Source organism: Barbus barbus (assembly GCF_936440315.1).
Source record: "Barbus barbus genome assembly, chromosome: 1".
Taxonomy (NCBI): domain Eukaryota; kingdom Metazoa; phylum Chordata; class Actinopteri; order Cypriniformes; family Cyprinidae; genus Barbus; species Barbus barbus.
In genome coordinates this window covers 15,367,977-15,393,488 of record NC_136729.1, presented here as the reverse complement: position 1 = coordinate 15,393,488, position 25,512 = coordinate 15,367,977, and the positions used below count along the sequence as shown (strand labels likewise).

General features: G+C 35.3%; 4 protein-coding genes across 5 annotated transcripts; 1 reads left to right on the top strand and 3 right to left on the bottom strand.

The window, feature by feature from the left end:
- Positions 1–238: 238 nt before the first annotated feature.
- On the bottom strand, positions 239–3,218 carry LOC306869940 (phospholipid scramblase 1-like; the record flags this gene model as incomplete). The annotated part of the gene is made up of 5 exons (XM_079416904.1): positions 239–277; positions 1,006–1,128; positions 1,278–1,400; positions 2,150–2,266; positions 3,195–3,218. 5 exons carry the CDS (start codon positions 3,216–3,218, stop codon positions 239–241), a joined length of 426 nt encoding a protein of 141 aa, XP_079273030.1.
- A 2,488-nt stretch (positions 3,219–5,706) lies between these two features.
- On the bottom strand, positions 5,707–6,799 carry LOC306874215 (heat shock factor-binding protein 1-like; the record flags this gene model as incomplete). Its single annotated transcript, XM_079424088.1, has 3 exons — positions 6,602–6,799; positions 5,991–6,089; positions 5,707–5,820 (listed from the first exon to the last, which is right to left on the bottom strand). Exons 1-3 carry the CDS (start codon positions 6,644–6,646, stop codon positions 5,707–5,709), a joined length of 258 nt encoding a protein of 85 aa, XP_079280214.1. The 5' UTR covers positions 6,647–6,799.
- Positions 6,800–7,783: 984 nt separating this feature from the next.
- On the top strand, positions 7,784–15,320 carry LOC306887266 (PHD finger protein 23B-like). Of its 2 annotated transcripts, none has more exons than XM_079444884.1 (5): positions 7,784–8,277; positions 9,436–9,467; positions 9,551–9,643; positions 12,010–12,613; positions 14,971–15,320. In XM_079444884.1, the coding sequence occupies exons 1-5, from the start codon at positions 8,250–8,252 to the stop codon at positions 15,162–15,164; spliced, it is 951 nt and encodes a 316-aa protein (XP_079301010.1). In that variant the 5' UTR covers positions 7,784–8,249; the 3' UTR covers positions 15,165–15,320. The 2 variants fall into 2 exon arrangements, with proteins under 2 accessions (XP_079301010.1, XP_079301011.1); XM_079444885.1 differs by lacking the exon at positions 14,971–15,320 and adding an exon at positions 14,034–14,495.
- A 1,288-nt stretch (positions 15,321–16,608) lies between these two features.
- LOC306869558 (uncharacterized protein) lies at positions 16,609–18,354 on the bottom strand. Its single transcript, XM_079416314.1, has 5 exons — positions 18,275–18,354; positions 17,970–18,062; positions 17,629–17,828; positions 17,009–17,072; positions 16,609–16,907 (listed from the first exon to the last, which is right to left on the bottom strand). The coding sequence occupies exons 2-5, from the start codon at positions 18,060–18,062 to the stop codon at positions 16,869–16,871; spliced, it is 396 nt and encodes a 131-aa protein (XP_079272440.1). The 5' UTR covers positions 18,275–18,354; the 3' UTR covers positions 16,609–16,868.
- Between the last annotated feature and the right edge of the window lie 7,158 nt (positions 18,355–25,512).

The following is a 25,512-nucleotide window of genomic DNA, read 5'->3' as shown; positions in this document are numbered from 1 at the left end:
GTCTCATGAACACTACTAAATGAACTTGAATGTTTCCCTTGGTTTCACTGCAGTGCCAGCTGTCTATGGCTTTGGTTACCAAAGAAAATACAAGAAATAAAGGAAGTCCAGACGTCGTCCACAGAATTTGAGAATTTCACTAGTTTAATTTAATTAGATTTGAAAGATGATGCGAGTTAGCTGAAAATGTTACTTAATAAGTAACTTAGCCGGAGCTCTAAGAGAATACAGTATTGCGCTAGTTTGTGTCTCCCACTTTTTCAAATAACATGAAATCCTATGAAGAGAAAAGAGAACAAAAGATCAAATCAGAGTCAGAACAGAATCTGGGAGGGAAGAATATGTTCTAGTCTAGTGCATGTGATTTCTGGTGTAGCCTATTACAATATTTGGTAACATTTTATTTTGACACTTTAGACTACCTAGAAGTAACTTTGCAACTTCATTTCAACTACCAGCCATTAGAGTATTAGCAGACTGCCTTCTTAATGTCTTCTTTATTTTAAGTGCTATAACACTTTGTTTTAATGGTCCCCCAACAGACATTCTAGCGACTACAAGTAACTTTGCAAGTATATGTCAACTTATTCTACTAGCCTTAACCTAATCTTAATGGTCTCTGAGAGTTAATTAAAGTTAGTAGAATGTCTCATTTGGACTATGAAAAGTGTAAACTACTATTTTTATATCAACACAATAAACTTAATTTCATTTATAAAGAGGAAAGCTTGGTGCTAAAATAAACCACTTGTTCCTGACATTTAGTACATCAATCTGAATGAACTTTCTTTAAATTAATTATCTATCCAAATACTGTAAATGGATAAAGTAGGAGTGGTAGAAAGCTAGCTTCACACTCATATCCAAGAGAGAATTTATGGATTGTGGTTGCACAATTGTTCTGTACTGCTATACTACTACCACATATTCTGTTGTACTGTAGTGCATTATGAAGCAATTCAGACTATTATGAATCATTAAATATGTCATTAGCTTAATACTCACAATAAGGAAGCAAGCACCCATAAGTACAGCCTTCATCTTAACATCCATGTCCATAGGGAACTGGATGCCAAAGTTGTCAGTGTCAGTAAAGACTTCCTTCCCAGGACCATCTTTGCATTTGAGCTAAAGGGAGAAGTACAAATTTATGGTTAGAAACACAAACCTGCCAATTTAAAAATGATTTTTCTTGGTCTCAGTACGATGTTTATCTTTGAATTTGTATATTAACAAGGCAACAACATGTCAACGACAATCGAATTCTAAAAAATTACCTCAAAGTTCGCATCACCGCAGCAGTTACATGCCAAGCAGGGTCCCTCAAGCTTCATCACAGTCTCCTTGTTTTTGATAACAGGGGTGTCAGTCCTGCTTCCTGGGGGCGCCTGCACCTCCATCTGAAGGCAAAATATTGCCATTTATACACATAACAAATTATAAATGTTCAGCAATGCCCAAATTGGTTTCTATGCTATGGGTGCATACATACAGTACACTAATGTTCAAGAGGAATAAATGAAAACAATTTATTCTTGTGATGGCAAAGCTGAATTTCCAGCAGCCATTACTCCAGTTTTTAATATTACACAATCATTCAGAAATCATTCTAATATGCTGATTTGGAGCTCAAGAAACATTTCTTATTATTATTAATGTTGGAAACCAGAATACATTCAAGATTCTTTTATGAATAGAAAATTCAAAAGAACAGCATTTATTTAAAATAGAAATCTTTTGTTATATTACAAATGTTTACTGTTTCTTTTGATACATTTAATGCATCCTTGCTGAAAAAAAAGTATTCTTTCAAAAACAACAACAAAAAATCTTACAGATCCCAAACTAAATAAACTAAATTAACTGCGTGACTGCTGACTGACTCCTTGCAAAGACATAAAGCCATTTATGTCATTTGTAACTCATAAGTCACACACGTTCATGTAAGTAGTATAGGTCACACAGCACGTCCTATGAGTCACTACACTGTAAAAAAAAAAAAAAAAAAATAGTTGTGAATATCAACACAACATTAAGTCCCATAGCATGATTTCAGGTTTTTGAGACTTAATGTAACTAACATAATTAATTGCTGGGCTTTAATATGACTTGTCTGTTATACCTATTGCAGGCAGCAGGGGCGACTGACCTCTCGATCGGCGCTGTCTTTGATCTTCATGTCAAAGCTGGGCAGGGCACCACAGCAGTTGCGCGTGCAGCAGTCATTTTTTTCTTTGGCAGAGTAGATCTTTTGACCGAGGCTGTTCTTGATATTTAAAGCCTGTGTTCTCCTATGTTCCTTTGTCTGCTATTGTTTTGGATTTGTGTTTGGTTGTGCCCTGCTCAGTCTGTGGAATATTAAAAGAACTCTTTATTATACTCTTTCGTCCCCCTAAAGAAGACAAATCGGAAGAGCTGGACAAGGGTAAGTTTATATAGTCCAAAACATAATACACGCAGATTCTCGCATTCCCAGTTTTTCAAAATACCACTCTAATATGAGAATGCAATATTAAATTAGTTATTTATCTGATTTGATTCATATCATTCCCCTCTTTAGATCAGACTTCTCTGCAGCAAATTGAAGAGATTCATGATTTTGGAGAAGCTCCAGGCGCTGAAGTCTTCCCCGCTGCTGAGGATGTCCAAACTCTAGATACTTCCACTGAAGATGATGAAGTGGAGGAGTCAGACAACAGTACGAATAATAAATATATGAGAATTAGAAAATGTTAGCATAAATTATAGAATGCGTAAATTTATTTCATGCTAACTGCATTTGTTTATCTTTTAAATAGGCCACATATTCTGGCAATACGAATTTGGGCCCAAGCTGGTTAAAGGAGGCTACGGCTATGTGTATGCAGGGACTTGCTGGCAAGGATGGCCTTAAGGTTTCATTTTTTTTTTTTGCTTTTTTTTTTTTTTTACTAATAAAACTTTCCATACTTGTTCGGTATTCATGACTGGAATGATCTCTATGCACCTGATAATTGTCAATTCTTTGTTTGATTGAACAGGGGGCTGTGAAAATTGCCGAAAAGACTCCAGATATGCCATATCAGAATTGTGAGTAGCCTGTGCTCTCTATATTATAGCTTCTCATTCACTGTTTTCCATTTCTAACATCTTATATTCATGTTAGTCTTCCATACATATATAAAATTGGAAAACCTCCTGGTGAACCCGGACACGTTGGAGGTCAGGTTGATCGACATTGCGTGCGGCACACTCATAAAGGACTCTGCCTAACCTTCAATGGTAAGTTTTATGATTTGCTAGCAGGTCATTTAGCTCACTGAAACACATCCTGCTGTACGTGCTGTAGAAATGCGTTAAATATCAATCTCTTCCTTCTAGGTACAGAAATGTTCTGTCTACCGGAGTTCGACGTCGACGGCAGGTACCACTTTCCTGTAGCTCAAATAGTAGAGCATGGCGCTAGCAACGCCAAGGTCATGGGTTCGATTCCCAGGGAAAGCAAGAGCTGATAAAATGTAAAAACTGTAACTTGAATGCAATGTCAGTCCAAAGCGTCTGCTAAATGCATAAGTGTAAATGTAAATGTACCATGCACAGTCAGCGACAGTTTGGTCATTAGGGATCCTGCTGTTCATGATGGTGTGTGGGTATTATCCTGACGACAAAGACCTATACATGATCGGCAAGAATGAGCGATCCAAACCTGACCTGTCACAAGGTGAAATCCTCATCAAAGAACAAAGAATTTGATTGCTAAATATGAAAGTATGCAATTTGAAATAAAAGTGTAACATACAAGTTCATAATCAGACATCTCTCTCATCTTTTTGAACAGAATGCTGCCAGATGATTCGCGATTGTTTGCAGCTGGATCCCCAGCAGAGACTTGTTCTGGAGGAGATGCAGCTCCATGACTGGTTTATGGTACTACGATTAGATTTGTTATTTTATTTTTTTTCCATATAATCAGTCAAATTTGCTCTAAATGTCATAAATCAGTGTTATTTATCTTAATATATGTTTTTGTTTCAGGTCATGGAGTAAGACATGGAGAGCAACAAAAAACGACTCCCTGTCACGGCCACTCTGTTTTCTGTCTTCAGTCAGCTTTGCATCTGGCAGGCTGACATGAGTGGCCTTTCCATCCCTACACTTAGGCCTTGGTGTCTTGTGTCCTGGTAGCGCCTGGCACCTTGAAGTGGCATTATTTATATTTATAATTTGTGTTGGATATTTGTATTAAGATATTTAGAAGGAATATTATGAGAATTTTAGTATAATTATAGTATAATAAAAGAATAAGTATAATATTAGGAAAATAATTAGAAAATGTATTAAGATATTGAGTATTAAGATATTTATGCACTGTTATGTTACTAGAGATTTCTCTATGGAAAGCTAAAATAAATAAACAATTCATTCACCACTACACTCATCCATGACACATTCAGTGTAGAGTGCACAGAAATATTCAGAAATGCAAAAAATGACATAAATTATGTTCATCTTCACACAAAAACACATCCCATGTTAGCTTGACAGAATTTTGAATGGTTCTGAATACTATAAGATTTATAAAGCACATTTAGCCAAAACTGTGTAGGCTATGTCAGTTGACAGCACATACATTGTGTTATTAACATAACGTACACACATTATGCCGTTAGATATGAATGCCACTTCAACAACTTTCAGTAAAACTTGTGTCTGGTGTGGAATAATATAAATTATGAGTAAATACATACACATATAAAAACACTTTCAAATACCATAAAAGTCATGATGGTGAATCGCTGATTTTTACCTAGTTTTCTTTTTTTTCAAACTTGGTCTGATCATGTTGTCACCATTTAAAACAGAAAGGTGTTAAGGCTTTAAAATGTCCCTTCCTCTAATACTACATATCTACAAGCAGTTTGGCTGATATGGTTCCTTCAACATTAGTCGTTAATGAAGGCTTTGGAACTGTGCACATTCTTGTGGTGCATATAGGTTAAGGTTATGCATGATTAACATGACCCAGTTAACCCCTGCTGGTAGATGTCAGAACAACACCATCTGGCTGCATATACTTTCCAATGAAGGCCTTTGTAAAGTAGCCATGTATTCTAATTAAATACTTGAAATATTTGGATTTTATCACTTCTTTGTTTTAATAAGAAATATGTTAGCACATGAAAGAAAACAGCAACTTTAAAGCCATTTCATGGAGTTTTTAATAATCAGCAAAACATGCAGGAATCACATGATTTCCCCTGTGATTACAATGAATAAATACAAAAACAAGTTTTAATTTGCTTATCTTCTGTCCAGTAATGTAGTTTTAACCTTACAATATGTAATATTTTATGTAATACGCATGGGCAAGCACCATTTTTAATGAATTACTTAAAAAATTATGAATTCACATTTCATTTAAAAATTCTGATACTGCAGTAGAAGGTCCTCACTGTGTTCCTTGGCCGTCTGAAAGAGAAAAGATACTAAAGATTAAACAAAGCACAAAGACATGGCATGAAGACCACAAAACAAAATTAAATCTACAAGTAACTTGAAACTGATTGTGTCACAAGCAGATCAATCCAAATGTAATTTCAAATACACGTTCTATTGCAGTTTATGGAATTTAAGTGCTCTCTAAATAGTAACAACTTTGAAAGAATGGCATCTTCAAAGTGGCAATAGCACCACCTACACTTACTAGGATGGGGTTGGGCATGGCCTTCAAGCTGTTCCAGAGGTCTCAGTGACTTTTATCTCCTCCTCTAACTCCTCCACACCTGCCTGAGTCATGAGATCAGAGATGTTCTTCTCCAAATCATCGATTCGCGTACTCATCTCATCAAGTATTAGAATTAAGAGAAAACTCATTTTGAATAAGCAATCATCACAATCTACGAAGCATGAATTTTCTTCTAATAAATAAAGGTTTTGATTGTGTACACACAAAAAAATAGCTAGTGCATTCCACTCAATTATGTTACAATTAATTCATTACAATTATTTACACTGACAAAAATATGCATATGTGGAAGGATATTTCGCCCAATAATCTGGTCTGACATGGTCTGGAACTTGTCCTGCATCTGCTGCAGCAAGGTCTGTACCTAAACAGAAGAAAAATATATTAAACAAGCAATCAAATCTAAAACTCAGAAAAATTGTGAATGAACACTGCGTCCAACAGGCATAAATAAAATCCATCTAGAATCGTGTGGGTTTTGCGTGGGCCTCCCACACAGGAGTAAAAACAGCAGTTTAAGGGCATGCTCCCAGCCCACGCTGGAACTGAAACCATAGTAACAAGGGAAACCTCTCAACATCGTGTAATCACACAAGATACCTAACAGTGAAATAAAGAAATCCTCGTTGCATAACCCTTCTGAAAATAAATTCCATCTACATTTTAATGCAATTTAACTATAGATTGATAAAGAAAGAAACCATTTGAAAATGCATTGAGAGTGATCTTTCAATACAACTTCACGACAGAACTATTATTGAATGATGACTTACAACAGGCAAAGCACAGCACTTCTCATTATACATTCATTCACTTTGGCTGGTGAAGTGACTGTAAGTGCACGACCCAGTATCTCGGTAAAAATCAAATACTCACCACAACAGTCAGGTCCTGAGATGTTTTAGGGTCCTTCTCAGACATATCTTCCTCAAAAACCCCTACGTGCCTTCGCGTGCTCTTTATGCTTGTGTGATTAAGAGCCCTGTCAAGGCTGTACAGTACTTTGTGATGTATTCAAGGTGGAAACTGCCGTGGACGCAGTAGCTGATTTCGTTGTTAAGGGGTTTGGTCAGTGAACTGAAATCAACAGAGAGGCTTCTGCTGGTTTGATTGCGATCACTTTTATGTCCTGAAGGGGGCGCTCGGTGGCTCAGAAAGGCAAGTCTACAAGTCTAGCTGACATTTACAACTGTATTCAATATATTTCATTAATAAAAAAAAAACATTTTAAGAAAAATATAGATTAAAAAGAATTACATGCCATTAATGAAAGATTAAGTGATAAAAGAGGGGAACTGGTTTTAAATGCCACATAAATTTAAAAAAATCAGTGCATAAATAGTGATTTAGACTGACAATATAGGTACAAATAAAATCCTGTTTTTTGCCTTTTGATAATATTTTATATTAGATTTCTAGAATAAATTCGATTTTTAATATTTAAATAAAATGATTATTAAATTGACCAAGACTTTAGAGTTTCCTTGGCTTTTCAATAAATTAAGAAGAAAATGTATTTATGATTATTAGAAGTGTCACTATTTTGACATTGTCAAATTGAAAAAAGTTTCTATATATTTTACTTCAATAGCCTATATTTTATTACACTTTCAGGCCAACGGACAGCCTGTGAACCAAATCTTCCTGAGTCGCCAAGCGCCCCCTTTCGAAGATAACTGCTTATTTCGTGGAATACAGCAGCTTGGCCTTTCCACGGGCTTAGTTTTAATGATAATACGTCATTGGCAACCGAAATGGCCAGGAAAGCTGCCTGTTTAACTACTGATCTTACATATTGATTGAAATGTCCAACGATCTGCACAGAAAAATGAACGTTTATAAAAGTACTGTTATTTAAACACAAGGCATAGGAATTGGAACAGATAAACTCAATTTCCCATGAACATAGCAGAACTACGACTAGCGCAATGAATCATGGGTATTGTTGTTTATTCGTCGTTGAATTGTTGTTTAAATCTCATTGCTTGAACTACATGTCCCATGAATCCCTGGAGAGAAAATTTTTACATCGTAACAGCATTTTGACCGCAAGGGGTTTCTTGAGTCAGTTGACATCGTCGACTCTAGTGAGGCGCGCCGGAGACGACACGCAGACGTAATTTTTGGGGAACTTTGGTCCTCCACTTCGTCGAAAAGGGATAATAGCGCGCACGTAGAGTTTATGTTACTAACATTAGTTGCAAAAACATGCTGGATCCCTGGTTTTATCATTGGTTCTTCTTTACTTGGTGGTCTGTTAGGTAATTGAATTGCCAGCTAGATTATTTTTGCAACGCTGCTTGCTGGCCAAAATTAAGTAAATTGATCTTTCCAGGGATTTAAGGTCCAGCGATATTTCATTGGACCAGTTTGTAAAACGAAGTAAAATCGTCGTTTGAATCGTTCCGATGCCCAGCTAACTAGACTATAGCTAGTCAGCCGGGGCTTGCTGCGCCCAAGCCGGGCGAAGATTGACACTGCACGGTGTCACCCAACTGAAGAGGATCGAGCTTATTAGGCGACAATGCTTGAAATAATGTCCGAACACCAAGGTAAGGAAAACTTTAAACTTGAATTTCAAATATTCAAACTTTAACCATGTTGTGATAGGCAACACCCATCATCATCGTTCAGTTTTAGCAGAGTCAGTTAGCCTGTTAGCAGCTTTAATCCTGCAGTAACTTTGCATACCCTTTTATTTTAGCAGACTGATTTCACAAGTGAACCTGATTCAATGCCAGACACTTTGTAATGTGTGATTGTGTTAATGAAGCACAGGACATTTTACTGCGCCGACGAGCTGGTTCATAGGGATTAGCCGAGTTGCTATCTTGTGCAATGGAGTGAAATTACTCAATTGGATTGTAGCCATTTGTTAAGCAGTAACTTATAAATGATTTAAAACATCCCTGATATCCAACCACTTCTTTCCGTTCAAGTGATTTAATGGGCAGGTTTACACAAGCGCAGTTACGCAGCGTTGCGCATTTTGTCTTCGCTTAGTAAAACAGCCCGGTTTCAAATTAGTTGCCGCTATTAATCCATTTAACCAGGTGCCAGTCGAATAGTTTTTATTTTTACACCGTTCGGCTGTTTCTCTGATATTGTAATGTCCTTTAGGGCGAAAATGTTGCCTTTTTAAGACTGGTCACTGCTTAGCGTGGTAACTTAGCATTTCCCTGCCTGACTGTAACTCTTTGTTATGACGGGGTAACGTTAGCGCTAAATGCATTGCCGATGGTGTCTGTTCCCTCTCAACACTTAAAGGTTTGGTCGTTGTAACTATATTATGATCAACCATATATGTTTTTATAGGAGTTCCCAAACCAGAAAAGTTGTCTAGGTGTGTTTCCACGTCGAGAGCAAGGTTAAGCCACAAGCTGCTGCGTTGTCTCGCCTTTTCACTGCTTTAGTTATAGTGTTTGTCACTACATTAGTTTTCTTCACAATTAAAGTCTCTTAAATCGTGTGGATGTTTGGGTGTAAAATGGTGCCTTGCGCACTTGAATTTACGCCTCAATCAACAGGGTGTCGCGACTCGCGAGGAATAGCACATCTAGCGCGTTAGCTTAGCGTCGAAAACGCACTTTAACCAGGTTTGTAAGAAATAAATCTGCACGAGTCGATTCCAAATGCAACGTTTTCTCGGTTAAACCTGTTATTTAGCAACGAATTAATGTTCTTCTCTCTCCTTTCTTTTTGCTACGTAGATTCATTACTGAAGTGCAAAGCAGAGACTCTGGTAAGTCAAACAAGGAAATAAGATTTTCATCCTACAGATGGCAGTGCTTGTCCAAATTGCTAAAATATGATTTTCATGTCCAGCCATCAGAGAGAAGAAAGAGAACAGTGGAGGACTTCAACAAGTTTTGCAGTTTTGTTCTTGCATACGCTGGTTACATCCCTTCTCCAAAGGAGGTAAGAATGGAGCATTGTTTCACATTTAGGTGTGGTTTCATGCATCAAAGCCCTGTTGCCAGAGATCTCCTAGTGCTACACTTTTGACACCCGTTCCAAGCATGTACTAATGTGCTAATAAGTAGAATTTGACAGATACTGGATTTTGTAGATAATAACTAAGTTTAAAAAAAATCTAGCTGGTAACTGATTAATTGGGTGGTAGTTTTTAAAACCAGTATTTAAAAAAAAAAAAAGTGCTGAAGTTTAATAATTATGCTTTAATACATTTATGCTTTAATCATGAGACTGTTTTATCATCTTAAAACATATCAAGTTTATTAAAAAACTGTGCCTAATCACACAATTTTATCATACAAATGATCAACTACTGTGGAGATTACGAGTCAGTGTTACCTGCTTTATCTCTTAAGACGAAAACAAAGAAAGCACTAGTTTATCAAATTATCAAAATGTTAATGCAGCTTCCTACTGTTTTCCCCTGACACATTCACAATCATTACTTCTGTGGTGCACTGTGGCAAGCTTTATGTGTGTGCTTGAGCACTTATTAGGCAATTAAAGGCTCATTATATTGATTTAAATGGTTTATTAATAAACGCGTGATTAGTCGACTAATGCTTAACCCTTTAACTGTCATACCCATTTTTGAAAATTCACGAGAGTGCACTAAAGTATTAAAAGTTGTAGAAGTTTAAATTTACTGCAAAAAAAGTATTATACTATTTTTATTTTATATAAAATAAATATTTAAAAAAATCCAGAATTGCTATGAAATTAAAGCCATATGTGTACATAAGTTGTGTTCCTACGGAAGCGTATTGCATTCACTTGAGGAAAAAAAATCTACTGTTTTTCTGAATTAACGAGTTAATTATCTCAGAATTATGAGATAATTAAGTCATTAATTCAGAAAAACAGGGCAAAAACTTTTTTTTATGAAAAATTCTCGTAATTCTGAGATAATTAACTCGTTAATTCAGAAAAACAGAGTAGATTTTTTTTCCTCAAGTGAATGCAATACGCTTCCGTATGTTCCAAATTTGAAGTTGATATAAAAAAAATTTGAGGTTCATATGCAATTTTGTTTAGGCGTTATACCAAAAACTGCCACCAGGTGCCATTCAAACTCCATTGAATTTTTTTTTGATGCATTTCTGTCACAAATCTATCAATTTCTCTCTCAATATTACATCTATAACAAAATTTGGAAATACCACCAAATATGGAATCTTGAGACTCAGACCTTTCCAATGATATGTATTTTGTCAAGATTATAAAAAGGTTTGATTCTAAAAGACCGTAATACATTTTGTATTATGACACCTCCACTAAGGGGGAGGAGACTGCTAAAACATTTTGAAGTATCATTTCTATGGTAATGCAATGTCCGATTTCAAAATGGTTTTCACAGGATGAATTTTGAGATTAAGCTTTCAAATGGTATATAACTTATGATGAATGCTAAAACATGTGATAGGAAAAAAGGCAAGGAAATAAAGCCTTTTTGTGACAAAGGTCAGAACTCCTGTTATGATGTAGATTTATCATAGACTCTTGGTGCACTCTTGTCATAAATTAATCTATTACTGTTCCTACATTATTTGTAACAACAAACAATGGTAAAATATCTATTTAGGAGACTTGGACCTTTCCAATGATACATAGTTTGTCATGATTACTTTAGGATTTAATGGTAATATAGTGAAGTAAAGTCCCGTATACAGGACGGTGACAGTTAAGGGGTTAAAGTGGACGACTACTAGTCGACCAGAAAAATCCTTAGTCGAGGGCAGCCCTAATGTGTACATTTCACCTTGCTTTTGTCTTTTTAGTATATAACTAGTTCATACTGTTTAAAACAGAAAGCAGGTTGTTCTGTGCACTTCTTTAAAACATCCAATTATTGGTGCTGATTTGTCCCAATAATCGAGAGTTCCAAGAATTAGCTGTTGGTGCCATAAGCTAAATAAAAAAAGCCATAAATTAAATCAGGTTTGTCAGATTAGGGAGACATCCAAAACGTGCCGTGTTTGGTGAATTTTACTCCAGGTCTGGCCAGTTCTGCTCCTTGAAGACCACTGTCCTGCAGAATTTAGCTTCAATCACAATTAAACACACCTGAACCAAGGTAATCAAGCTCTTCAGCATTACTAGAATCTTCCCAGCAGGAATTTTGGGACAAATTGGAGCAAAAATCTGTAGGATATTGGACACCCAAGATTTAGCCTGTGCTGTCAGTATATCTTCTCCACTGAACATATTTAGCCCTGCACTGGTCTTTTTTACAACTTGTATTTGTAGATGTCAGCTGTTTTATGACCAAATATCATTTGATCCATACAGATATTTGTCTCTCTCCACAGGAAAGGCCATGGTCGCCAGCATCCTCCAGTTCTCCAAACAGCTCTGGTGCTTCAGGTGAAGGCAGCGTTTTAGGTGGAACGAGTTCTAACATGGCTCCCAACTGGAGTCACGGCACGTCAGACTTGCACACTATCCACACATTCGTTCGCAAGGCTCGTGCCAATAAGAGCAACAGGAGCATGCGGCGGCTGTCGTCTGACAGCACCCTGATGGACAAAATGTGTTTAAAAGACTCTTTCTATGAGGGGCAGGTGGCCAGCAAAGCTGAGCGCAAAAAGGACAAGAAGCTGAAGCGTCTTTCTCTTGGTTCAGGCGCTGGAGACAGCAGTAGCAGCGGTGGCGAGAAGCGTGCAAGGATCAAGCGCAGTAAAAACCCCAAACAGTCCAAAGCCCTTAAGAAGCTTAAGAGCTCGGCCCACAGCGAGACCGAGTCAGAGAACGGTCTCAGGCATGGAGAGGAGCATTTGGACCAGGGAGCAGCGGCTGAGTGCAGACTACAGGCCCAGGTGAAAGAAGAAAAGGAGGAAGCCACCAGAGAGGCAGATATGAGTTCCAGTGAGGGAGAGACTTGGATAGCGGATGAAGACATAATGGTGGAGTCAGGTGAGTTTGTAAGGGACTAATAATTAATTTGGGATTAAGTCATTGTTGTGTAAAGCATCAAACAGACATTACAAAAAGTAGCTTCAGCAAGAAATATTAAGTTTGATTCAACACAAAATATATTGCATATACTCTTTTGGACCATGAGGGTGAGTAAATGGTGACATTTTCATTTTTGGGTGGGTGAACTTTACCTTTAATAATTTTTATTATTATTATTTCTTTGGAAATATTAAATTATTTCTTTAATGAAATGATACTCTAAATCAGGGGTGTCAGACTCAATTCCTGGAGGGCCACAGCCCTGCAGAGTTTAGCTTCAACCCTAATTAAACACACCTGATCCAGCTAATCAAGTCCTTCAGGCTCAGTTGAAAACTACAGGTTTTGTGTTTTGGAGCAGGGTTGGAACTAAACTATGCAGGACTGTGGCCCTCCAGGAACTGAGTTTGACACCCCTTCTCTAAATAATAAACTAAAACCGCCAGTAGGTGGTGGTAAATGTCTTAATGATTAAGTCATAGTCATTTATTCATTCATTTGATTCGTTCAAATGGCTGATTCATTCAGGAGTGAAGTAAATGGTTCTCTTTTGGAGTGGTCCATTGAATCATTAGGCTTGTTTGACTTGAAGTGGATCATCACCATCAGACCGATCGGTGTGTGACATCAAAGTACCACGAGAGCGATTAGAGAGCAGATGACTCCTTATGCTTTTGAATCATTCTCGCAGTACTTTGATGTCACACCGATCGGTCTGTGCAGCACAGCTTCAAATCCAACGAGCCTAATGGTTCATCCGATTTGTTCAAAACGTGGATTAAGAAATGAAATTCAGCTTTGTGTTGCTCGGAGCCGAACAGTTTTACTTTCTTTATATTTTCGTTGGCAAAATTGGGCAAAACGGACAACATAAAATAACACACTATTAACTTATTTATTAAACTGTCAGATGACCCACGTAGGTCTGGGGCAAATGCGTTAATTTTAACACGGTATTTTTCACTGTAATTAATCCAACGTTTTAAATCTCTACCCCTATATATATATATATATATATGTATGTGTGTGTATATATGTATGTATATGTATATGTGTGTGTGTATATACATACATGCATACAGGTGCATCTCAAAAAAATTGAATATCGTGAAATTGGATATTTTTAAATTATTATTTTTTTGTAACATTTCAAAAAGTGAAGCTTTCATATATTCTAGATTCATTACATGTAAAGTTTTATACATGCATTTCATCTAAAAAGTTTTTTGTTTTAATTTTGATGATTAGAGCTTACAGCTCATGAAAGTTTGCCAAATGTACTTTTATCTGAAAAGAGATCTTTGGATCACTGAGCAACAGTCCAGTTCTTTTTCTCCTTAGCCCAGGTAAGATGCTTCTGACGTTGTTTCTGTTTCAGAAGTGGCTTGGTAGCGTGGAAGACGTCTGAGCGTGGTGACTCTTGATGCACTGACTCCAACTTCAGTCCCCTACTTGTGAAGCTCTCCCAAGTGTTTGAATCGGCTTTGCTTGACAGTATTCTCAAGCTTGTGGTCATCCCTGTTGCTTGTATACCTTTTCCTACCCAATTTCTTCCTTACGGTCAACTTTGCATTTAATATGCTTTGATACAGCACTCTGTGAACAGCCACTGCTTTCAGTAATGACCCTCTGTGACTTACCCTCTTAGTGGAGGGTGTCAATGTTTGTCTTCTGGACCATTGCCAAGTCAGCAGTCTTCCCCATTATTGTGGTTTCAAAGAACAAGAGATACCCAGAATTTATACTGTAGAGATGGTCATTAAATGAAACTCAAATGTAAATATTCTAATATTTTGAGATACTGGATTTTGACTTTCATGAGCTGTAAGCTCTAATCATCAAAATTAAAACAAAAAAAACTTTTAAAATTACTTTACATGTAATGAATTTAGAATATATGAAAGTTTCACTTTTCGAAATAAGTTATCAAAAAACAACTTTTTCATGAAGTTCTATTTTTTTTTTTTAAATGCACCTGTGTGTGTGTGTGTATATGTATATATATATATATATATATATATATATATATATATATATATATATATATATATATATATATATATATATATATATATATATACACATACACGTATACATACATGCATACATACATACATATACATACCTATATATTTATTAATTTGTCCCTAAATAATTTCATTAATGACTTTACAATTTAAATACTATTTTTGTAATTTGTCGCATCTTTCCCTTACAGGAGGTTTTTTTTATTATTTAAACTTTGTGTTTTTAAATCATTTCATTAATGACTTTAATACAACTTTTTTATAATTTGTTGCATCTTTGCCTTACAGGGGATGATTCTTGGGATTTGATCACCTGTTACTGCGGTAAACCGTTTGCAGGACGGCCCATGATTGAATGTAGTCAGTGCAGCGTGTGGGTGCACCTCTCTTGCGCCAAAATTAAGAAGTCTAACGTGCCCGATATATTTAACTGCCACAAATGCAGAGACTCTCGACGGTCAAGTCATAAAAAAGACACTTAGATGAGGGTGATCATTCCCTCAAAGCTCTGAATGTTCCCAGTTCTCCACTTTTTGTATCCAAAACCATTTTCAGTTTCAAAATACTTTTTTTTTTTTTTTTTCTCTTTCTAGTTATTCCTTACATGATTTACAGTCAGTAGTCTCCATTACAGAATTCACTGAGAAATAATGTTTGAACTGATCTCTTACCTCCCAAGTTGGTAATTGATCTTTGCTCATTTGTAGCTATTTCAGAGATGCTTAAATTATCCTTTGTCACATCAAATTGTTATTTGTTTAAAATAAGCAGCTTGCATATTTGGTAAGTGGCACTATTTTTCTTTGTTGGAAAAGTTATAGAACACAGCCACACTACATTTTCACAGATGTATACTATATTGGTTACTTTGGTATTTCAAGAGTCTATTTAAGTAAAAAAAAAAAAAAATATATATATATATATATATATATATATATATATATATATATATATATATATATATATAAAAAAGCTATATTCAAAATGCAGAAAAATATTGTCTTGATTTTGCCAAAGAGCTGCTGTGAGAGATTGTTCTTAGTGAACTGTCGAGTTGATCTTTTTTCATTGGATAGATGCCTTTGTTTGAAGACTAATAGATGCAATGTGTTAGTCTGAATGCCATTTCCTGTTGATGATCATAAGACCATTTGAATTACAACCTCTTCATTGGAAATTTGTCGGAAAAAACACCCAAATGGACTTGACCAGTCAGCTATTATGTATTAGATGTTCAAATATAAAGAGCTATACAAGTCATTGAAGCAGGGAATCCTTTGTTGCAATTATTGATATCAAACATTTCTTCTAATTCTACTGGTAATGTACAGTATGTTAACTCATGTACTTTGTCAAAGAAGCTATCAAAACTGTTTGATCTTTAATTACTTGCACAGCATAGTGTTCTTTTTTTCTCTCAATGTGTTAAATTTTTTGAAGATTTCAGTTTAATAAGATGCGAAGGCTAGATTTAGGAACTTTGCTGAAGCTTTCCTTGAGTAGAATGGTTTATATAGAATTATTGTTTTCAAGAAATGTTTGGGTTTTTTAAACTCTGGTAAAGATTACTCATTTATGCTACAAGCTCTTTCTTTTAAATTAGTTTGGAGACTATTGTTTAGATTTTTTTTTTCTGGGTTATTTGTGAAGCAAGGGAGACTGGAAATCCCCAAAAGCCAGACCCCTCTTGCTTCACGTTTCACTCTGTAAATATCACAGATTTTGGGAAGTGTACATATGTGAAAGTGAAGAGAAAAGCAAAGCAAAATGGTATATTTTTTTGCATCTGATATTGTTTTCTTTAACTACCTGGAGAAATAAAACTTTTCTTTATTGGGCTTAAAATGTCTTATTTTTCTAATCTAATTCTTGTGTTGAGACGCGTCATGTTTTTGTGATTTAAAATAAGTTGAAAGAACAAGATTCAATTGTTTATCCATGTACACTTTATTTAGCGGCAACACCGGTACAGCGTCTGTCAGTTTGCACCCCACTAGATGGAGCTGGTAAGCTAATATTGGAAAACATAAATACTATAAATAAGTCACAGTTTATAAACCTGAGATTCAATGACTTAATAGAAACCAGCAGTTTTCCAAAAGAAGAAACCACAAAAGCGAAAAAAGGACCAAAACTAAACCACATAAGAAGTCCTTTTTAACGGTATATGTCATCTGTCAGTTTGATCACTTTGCATTGTAGTCCTTAAAATCTTCAGGTTCCTCCTGAGGGGGGGAAAAATGGTTTTAGCAGTGATAGGATATGCAATCTGTTTAATTCAAATAAATGTAGCCAAACCACTGTGGTTTTCTCTGTATGAAAATACCTTTCTGTTCCTGGAAGACAAGTAGGAGCTGCCAATGGGGTCCAGAGGAACAGTGATCCTCCTCCTATTCGGGGTAAAAAAAAAAAATGTGCGTGAATTTGGGCTTGAAAACATAGGATTTCTTCTACAAAGACCTAAGAGTTACAAATTGAAGAAAATTGGAAATCTCTTTACAAATTGTAAAATATATTAAAAAAGAACTGTAGAAGAACTCATGGTGGTGGAAAAATGTCGGGGTGGGTGAAAAAAAATCGGGGTGGGGGAAAAAATATTTTTCAAATCTTTTGCGTTCTCTCGCAAAGATGTTTGCGTTCCCTCGCAAAACTTTTGCGTTCCTTCGCAAAGATGTTTGCGTTCTCTCGCAAAGCATCTTTGACCTGAAGATACGAGAGAACGCAAAGTTTTGCGAGAGAACGCAAAAGATTTGAAAAATATTTTTTCCTCCCACCCCGAATTTTTTTTCACCCACCCCGAAATCTTTCCACGACTATGAGCTCTAAGGGGCTCCGTAGAATCGTATGTGGTAGCAATTAAAATAAAATAAAAAATCAATAAATTTTTATTTAATCATTTGTATTTATAAAAATATATACAAAATAACAGTAAATATTCCTACTCACCTCTTATCTTTGTTTTTGCGACGGTTGCTGTTAGCTGGTTGCACATTGATGTGTTCCATTGGGGAAAAGAAATCGGGAGTCTTTGCTGGATTGGGATCCCAGTCCCGAGTCATTTCCCCTTCATTTCCTGGGAACAAGTCTGCCAGATCAGAGAGCTCATAGATGTGCGGTGACCTCTCCTGATCCGACCTGAAATTGCTCTGCAGGTAATCAGATGAGTTTTAATATATGTGACGTATTAACGTGTTTTTTATTACATTGCTATATTAAAAACTGTTTATAAATATATATATTCTCTCAAGAAGAGAATCAACGCAGCATATAATTAATGTGATATTTACTCTTTTCACTCTGTCTGGTATCAGGAAAGCACAAAGCTCATCCATGAAGAAGTAGACAACCAGAATAAGTAGCAAACACCTGGAGGACATCATCTGAGGGCACAACGTGACAAATGATATTTAGAAAAATATGACCATTTTTTTTCTATTTAAAGTATTTGCATGTATTACGACAAAATGATAACTGACAACACAATCAACCGATTAGAAATGTTAATAACTTTTAGAAAATGTTGCAAATTCAGCACAATTACTAGGACAAAATTCAGAATTGAATTCAAGTATGTTGTGTTTTTAACATTTACCTTCTTGGTGAATTTAGAAGTTTCTTCAAGAGTTGTTTGACTTTTCTCCCTCTTGCCTTGCCGTCCTCTTTGTCAAGTGCATGTGTGTTTTGGGTATTTGTAGACCTGAAGCTGGGGTGGGTTTATATAGGATGACAGAAAGATCATGGATAAAGGGAGTGTGTGTGTCTACCATGACTTCACCCACCCTCCAAAAAGATTAGAACATGATTAAAGCATCATTTTGGTTGTTAGAATGTTCTAGTTCAAACTCAGGTTAACAGATTGACTATTCCTACATTGAGAATCTTACATGGGAATGAAAAATCTGTATTTATAAAGACATGTCTTGATAATTCTAATATGTTTATCTATATTTAAACTATTTAAAAATATATAAAATTAGTTATAAATATATTTATTGTCATGAATGCTACAAGGCTAGATGTCGTGTCATTTCCTATTTAAACAATTATGGAAATATATTTGATTTCTAGGGATTCACTGGTTTTAAAATTCTGGCCAGTACTAATAATCAATATTATTTGCATTTTATGATAAAAAAATAAATAAAATAATGACTGATGAAAATAAATAAATAAAATAATGACATATTAATGACTGATATAAATATTCTACATTATATTGTCATGAGGAAATTAAAAATTAAACACTAAAAATGTTACAAGTGAATTTAGTCATCACAAAATTATAATATATTATGAAAAATTGATATTTTCATTTTATAAATTTGCCAGTCATTACATTTAAGTGTTATTAAATTAGTTGAAAGTGTTGAATGATAGAAAAGTCACAGAAATATACAAGGACAAATGGGGAATATACAGTTAAACATATCAAATACCAAAATGGATAAAATAATAACATTTCTAATATTAGCTAATAAATGTTATGGCTCCCAAATATTGTGTATCTCTTGTGATTTTATGTGAATTTATTTCTTATTTTATGAGATATTTGATGCAAGCCTGTGCATTGTAACTAGTTGATATTCATACACTCTGTAAATGTTCTGTCATTTGGAGACTGTGTGTGGCCTGTTCAAGTATCAGATAATCTCGTCTCGCCCAATTTCATAGTTTCAAAACATTGGATTCCCATCCACGTACACCAAAACGGTCTCTCTCTCTTTCTCATTAGGGATGATCATAGTATTATCAGAGGAAACAAGCACACATACATAAGCAAATTGAAAAAAAGCTGGAGTGGCCTCTGCGGATGGCCTACCAGCAGACTGACACGTTTTCTCTTTTCCTCTTTTCCCTCCCTATTCTAATTATTGCTATTTCTGGCATCTGGGGCCACCAGACATAGACTAGCTGTTGACAGACAACCCATGGTGAAAATAAACTACCTTTACTAAACAAGGCTGGTGCAATCCGCCCAGATATCTGTCAACAGAGACTGAGAACAAATCATTGCCGCTGATTACTCTAATTAGTCTAAAATGAGTGTATGTGTGTGTGTGATCCTTTCTGACAATCCCGCCTTCTCATTTCTGCCCTATAAGTACCCAGAATCTTCCTGGGTTCCAAATTTAGAACAATGAAATTCTAAAGAGTTTTTGTAGAATTTATCTATGTTTTTGACTATTGTGTATTTTTATTATATAACAATTCTTATACAGTAACATGTTTCCGATAATAGAACGGGTGGTGCGTTTTCAGTGCATAATATGGTGATTCAGTAAGATATTGATTAATATGCAGAGTGCAAATTGCACTACTCTAATTTTATCCAGTGTCTTGTAATCTATAGATCAGTGTTTCAATAATACTGTGATTAATTCAATTCCAAATAGGCATATATTTGTCTGGTTTACAGACTGCACTCAGTTTTTTCTTATGAATGCATGAGCAAGTCAAAAGTGCTTGCTATTTCAGTAACTACTGAGTCAGTATAACATGCAGTCAACTAGTTACTGTACCAGTCATGTGCCAGTTTAAAATGCATAACATTATATCTGAACCACGGACGTTACAGAACATTACAGATAGAAACTATGTTGTAAATCTGAGAGCAAGAGTTTTACTGTGTTTAGCATCTTGTGGTGAATTTCTGTTTTGTAAGTTATTTCTTTACATTCTTTTAATCTGCATTGCAATCATCCACTTTAGGGGCTATAGCGTGTTGTTGAAGTAGCATACTTTCACCATGTAAACAATTATTTTGACATAACTAAGGAAATATATATATATATATATATATATATACAGTATATAATTTTTCCTTAAGCAAAACAAAAGTTTGCTATATTTCATTTACAAACCCTCTTAAAAGTTAGCAAAAGTATTTTGATTCATCAAAACATTTTGCAGGTACAAGACAATGAAACAAGGTTTTTTTTTAAAAAAAGTCCACATTTCACAAAATGTATACAAGCTAAAATTGAACTACATTTCTTGTACAAACTTTTTTTCAGTGAACATTCTTCATTTTTGTGTCATTAGGGAAGCAGAATTCGGCACGCTTTTTATTGTGAATAGTCAAATATTACTTGTTTTAAAGGTTGCAGTAATTTCAGTTGTAAAGAGCAGTTTATGTGAATAGAAGCGATTTTCAATTTTACAAATAGGCCACGAGGTGGTGCTATAAGAAGAATAAGCGTGTATCTCTGCAAACGTTTGATCTAGTTATGACATAACATTATTATTTTTGGAATATGCCAAACCCCCCCCCCCCCCCCCCCCCCCAAAAAATGTCTTTATTATCTTTGTTTGTAAAATATAATCTATTGTTTTTATAGTTTATTATTGTTTAGTGTTTCAATTATTTATAACAATTACATAAAAATATAGTGTTTAAATAATTATTTACTTTACCGTGAAATATGACCGACCACATGCTATTCCTGAGTCTTGGCAGATGCTTCACATAAGACACACACTTTATTTTTTAGCAATTTTAGGTTGTTTGCAAACACGTGATTCTGATGACGCGCGAAATGCAGCTGGAGGGCAGGAAGTCATTTTTTCTCCAAATGTCGGCATTCAATGTTTTTTTTTTTTTTTTTTAATGCTTTATTAAGAACAGGTAGCATGTACAGCGCCATATCTCAATATGTCGGCATTCAATGTACCCCGTTGACCGACCACAAAACTATCTTTATTAATACCCCTTTAATGACAGATTATGTAACAGGCAAATGCAGAGCTTGTTTGTGGAAATTTAACAGTTCACTGTTAGAATTACCAGATGTAAAGGTTAAAATTAAAGAATTAATTGCTAGCTATTGGAAAACAACCACAATTCAAAATTCTTTTGGTACCAATTGGGAGCTTTTTAAGTTAGAGACAGGTGTTTATTTAAGAAAAGTTGGAACACTTTTAGCCAAAAAAAGAAGGGTTCTTGAAGACAACCTAATCATTAAATTATCTCAGTCTAATAATTTTGATTGCATGTCTCTAGAGGAAAAATCTGAAATTGCAGATTTGCAAATGAAATTGGATGAATTGTACTTATCAAAGGCTAGGGGGCTTATATAAGATCCAGGAAAAAATGGCTTGAAGAGGGAGAACTCAATTCCGCATATTTTTTTAAGCTAGAAAAGCGTAATTTTACCCTCTCAACAATTGAACAACTTTGTGTTGATGGCAAAATTGTTAAAGATCCAAAGGAAATAGCAAACTACAGTGCCAATTTTTATAAGAATCATTATAGTTCATTATATTCAGAGCAGACAACGTCTTCATTTCTAGACTCGGTTAATTATCTTAAGGTTATATCTGAAAGTGATAGATGTTTCTGTGATAGCATTGTTACTCCTGAGGAAGTACAAAGAGCAATTAAGAGTCTATATAATTACCTATAATAATTCACTCCCCAGGGTGTGATGGACTTACAGCTGAGCTGTACAAATTATTTGCTGATGAACTTACTCCCTTTTTAACTCAGGTTTTTACAGAAAGTATTGAAAAATAGGCTTTACCTCCTACATTGATGCAAGGTATGATAACTTTAATTCCTAAGAAAGATCTTACCAATTTAGACAATTGGTGACCCATCACACTCCTTAACAATGACTATAAAATTTTTGCCATAATATTTGCTAAAAGACTTAAAGATTGTCTGGATACTGTTATAGATGAGACTCAGTCTGGATTTATGAGGGACTGACATATAATGAATAATATTAGATTAGTTTTAGACTTTAGGATTATAGTGATTGAACATAATAGTTTTATTCTTTTCCTGGATTTTTATAAAGCTTTTGATTCAGTTGAACATGCATTTATATTTAAATCAGTGGAAAAATGTGTTTTTTCGTGAATATTTTTGTAAGGCAGCAAGAACTCTATATTACAACTGTAGTAGCACAAGTAAATTAAAATATGGTACTTCTCCTAGATTTTACTTGTCACATGGTATTAGGCAATGGTGTCCATTATCCCCTTATTTATTTTTACTAGTTTCCCAGATATTCGCTTCTTATATTTCTAATAGTGGTCTTCATGGTATCTCTATTGCTGACAAACAGATACTCATCAGTCAGCTGGCTGATGATACCACTCTTCTTTTGCAAGATGCTAACCAAGTTCGTTTAGCATTAAAGTATATCCAGCAATTCTTCAAAGCATCAGGCCTGTTCTTGAACCTCTCAAAGTGTGAACTGATGTCCATCAAAGAATGTAATTTGTCAGAAATTTGTAATATTCAAATCAAAGATTAGGTATCTTATTTAGGTGTTATTATAACAAAAAACTAATTAATTAGAAAGATGCTCCTTAAATTTTAATTAATTGAGAGTACTCAGAAAAAACTGAATATGTGGCTCCAACGGGATCTCTCATTGAAGGGAAGAATCTTACTAGCCAAAGCTGAAGGTCTGTCAAGGTTAACATATACTGCTCTCTTTTTGAATGTTGACACTGCCATTCTTTAAAAAAATGATACAATGCTTCTCAACTTTGTTTTTTATTACAAAATATGTACTTATGAACACCATTGAGAAAGAGGGTTTAAACTTTCTTGATTTCACCCCTTTAAAATAAATTGGATACAAAACTGTATGACTGAGCCTGACTGAGCCTGGTTTTCCCAAGGTTTTTTTCTCCATTCTGTCACCGATGGAGTTTTGGTTCCTTGCCGATGTCGCCTCTGGCTTGCTTAGTTGGGGACACTTCATTTCCAGCGATATCGTCGACCTGATTGCAAAGACACTATTTAAACTGAACTGAGCTGGATGATGACATCACTGAATTCAATAATGAAATGCCTTTAACTGAAAATCATTTTACATTATTGACACACTATTTTCCTTTTTTGATATTGTTCAGTTGCTTTGACACAATTTACATTGTTAAAAGCGCTATATAAATAAAGGTGACTTGACTTGACTGTATCAATAAGCCCTCATCTATATGGAATCTGATCCCTAATGTTGTTTTTTCCAAACTAGGTGGTTTAAATTTCTTATTAATCTGTAACTATAACATCATGAAAATCCCTGTAATGGCAAATGTTGTTGGCTTGGTCCCTCATTTTTAAACACAATTTTACACCTCACTCGTATCTAATCTGCAATAACAGGAATCTACTGTATAAACACAAATCTCTTTTTTTTTTAAATTGGTTTAAAAATGGTATTATTTTTGTGTCTCAACTTTTGAATCAAAATGGTTCAATCTGTAATTACTCTGAGTTTTTAGCTAAGCATGGAACTCCTGTTAGTCCGAAAGAGTTTGCAATTGTTGCTGATGCAGTGGCACATGGGGTTCTCGTGCATTTAGAGGGCTTTCTCTTCCAATCTCATGTCACTCAGTGGATCTTTGTAAAACATTTGTTGGAAAACAGTGCCTTTCATCATCCAAGTCAAAAAAAACAATAAGAAATTTAGAGTTTTGTTTCAGATGGAGTCTATTTCTGTGCCTTATGTAATCTCTTATTGGAATGGTTTAGAAAGTGATATTCCCTGCAAGAAAGTTTGGTCATTACCTCACAAATATTTAATTACTAACAAAATGAGAGAAATTACATTTAAGTTGATTCACAGAATTTACCCGGATAAGTGCTCTCTTAAAAGACTTAAGAATGATATTAATACCAACGGTTCTTTCTGTTTAGAAAACAATGAAACTTCTTTATATGGGCATAAATGGCTGCCCACTGCTCCGGGTGTGTGTTCACGGTGTGTGTGTTCACTGCTGTGTGTGTGCACGTTGGATGGGTTAAATGCAGAGCACGAATTCCGAGTATGGGTCACTATACTTGGCAGTATGTCACTTCACTTATATTTATTCTGGAATTGCTCTTACACAACATCATTTTGGTGTGACATTCTTGACTTTATCAAATGTTATGTGAATCCTAATTTTGAGTTTACTTATAGCAATGTCATTTTTGGCTTTCATGAATGTGAAAAAAAGGGTGATACTTATTTCATAAACCTTATTTTCCTGTTAGCTAAATATCATATTCATAAATATAAATTTTCTAAATGCACACTTCTTTTTGTAAGATTCAAACTTGAATTGAAAATGTATTTTAAATCTATTGAATTCTCTACGAACTTGGAAGCGATAAGAGCAGTGACTTTGTTGAAGGACTTCGCACTTCCTCTGGACTGAAAAACTGAATGACCCTGGACTGTTGTTGTGATTTGACGATAACTATTGTTTATCGTTATTGTTATTGTTTTTTGTTTTGTCATGCATTCAATAAAAAAATAAAATAAAAATAACGCTCTCGGTTACTTACGTAACCTCGGTTCCCCGAAATGAGGGAACGAGACATTGCTATGGGAAATACATTTTCCTCGATTACTACTGAAGCCTTATTGAATTACACCAGTGAAACTGGCCAATGGTGTTCAAGCGCCAAAATATGAGTGGGAATCCCACTCTATATAAGGCAGTGCTTGTACGTCATCCATTCAGAATCTTTGATTGAAGCAATTTGCATTCTAAGATCCTGAGCTCGGTGACATGGCAATAAGAGCAATGTCTCGTTCCTTCTTTTCGGGGAACCGAGGTTACGTAAGTAACCGAGAGCGTTCCCCTTCATTTCGGTCACTCTACATTGCTATGGGAACGTATAAAATCCCGCCGTGTCACAGCGATGGAGCCTGGCTCGACTAAGTATGTCAAGTTTCACACTCTTAGTAAACACAGCTGGTCTACAGGACCTAGTCGAAATCATGTAAAAGTCAGGGGGGGCTGCGGCAACTAGATGATGTCGCGTCACACGAGGGGCAGAGTTAACTCCGGTGAAACAGAGAATGTGAAATGGCGGTGGCTTCG

Excerpts from the sequence above, each read along its gene's own strand:
- LOC306869558 (XM_079416314.1), bottom strand. The coding sequence starts at position 18,062 with ATGATGTCCTCCAGGTGTTTGCTACTTATTCTGGTTGTCTACTTCTTC. Across the intron at positions 17,073-17,628 it reads CGCAAAAACAAAGATAAGAG|GAGGAGGATCACTGTTCCTC; the intron begins GTGAGTAGGAAT and ends TACCCCGAATAG. Across the intron at positions 16,908-17,008 it reads TGTCTTCCAGGAACAGAAAG|GAGGAACCTGAAGATTTTAA; the intron begins GTATTTTCATAC and ends TCCCCCCCTCAG.
- LOC306887266 (XM_079444884.1), top strand. The coding sequence starts at position 8,250 with ATGCTTGAAATAATGTCCGAACACCAAG. Across the intron at positions 8,278-9,435 it reads AATAATGTCCGAACACCAAG|ATTCATTACTGAAGTGCAAA; the intron begins GTAAGGAAAACT and ends TTTGCTACGTAG. Across the intron at positions 9,644-12,009 it reads ACATCCCTTCTCCAAAGGAG|GAAAGGCCATGGTCGCCAGC; the intron begins GTAAGAATGGAG and ends CTCTCTCCACAG.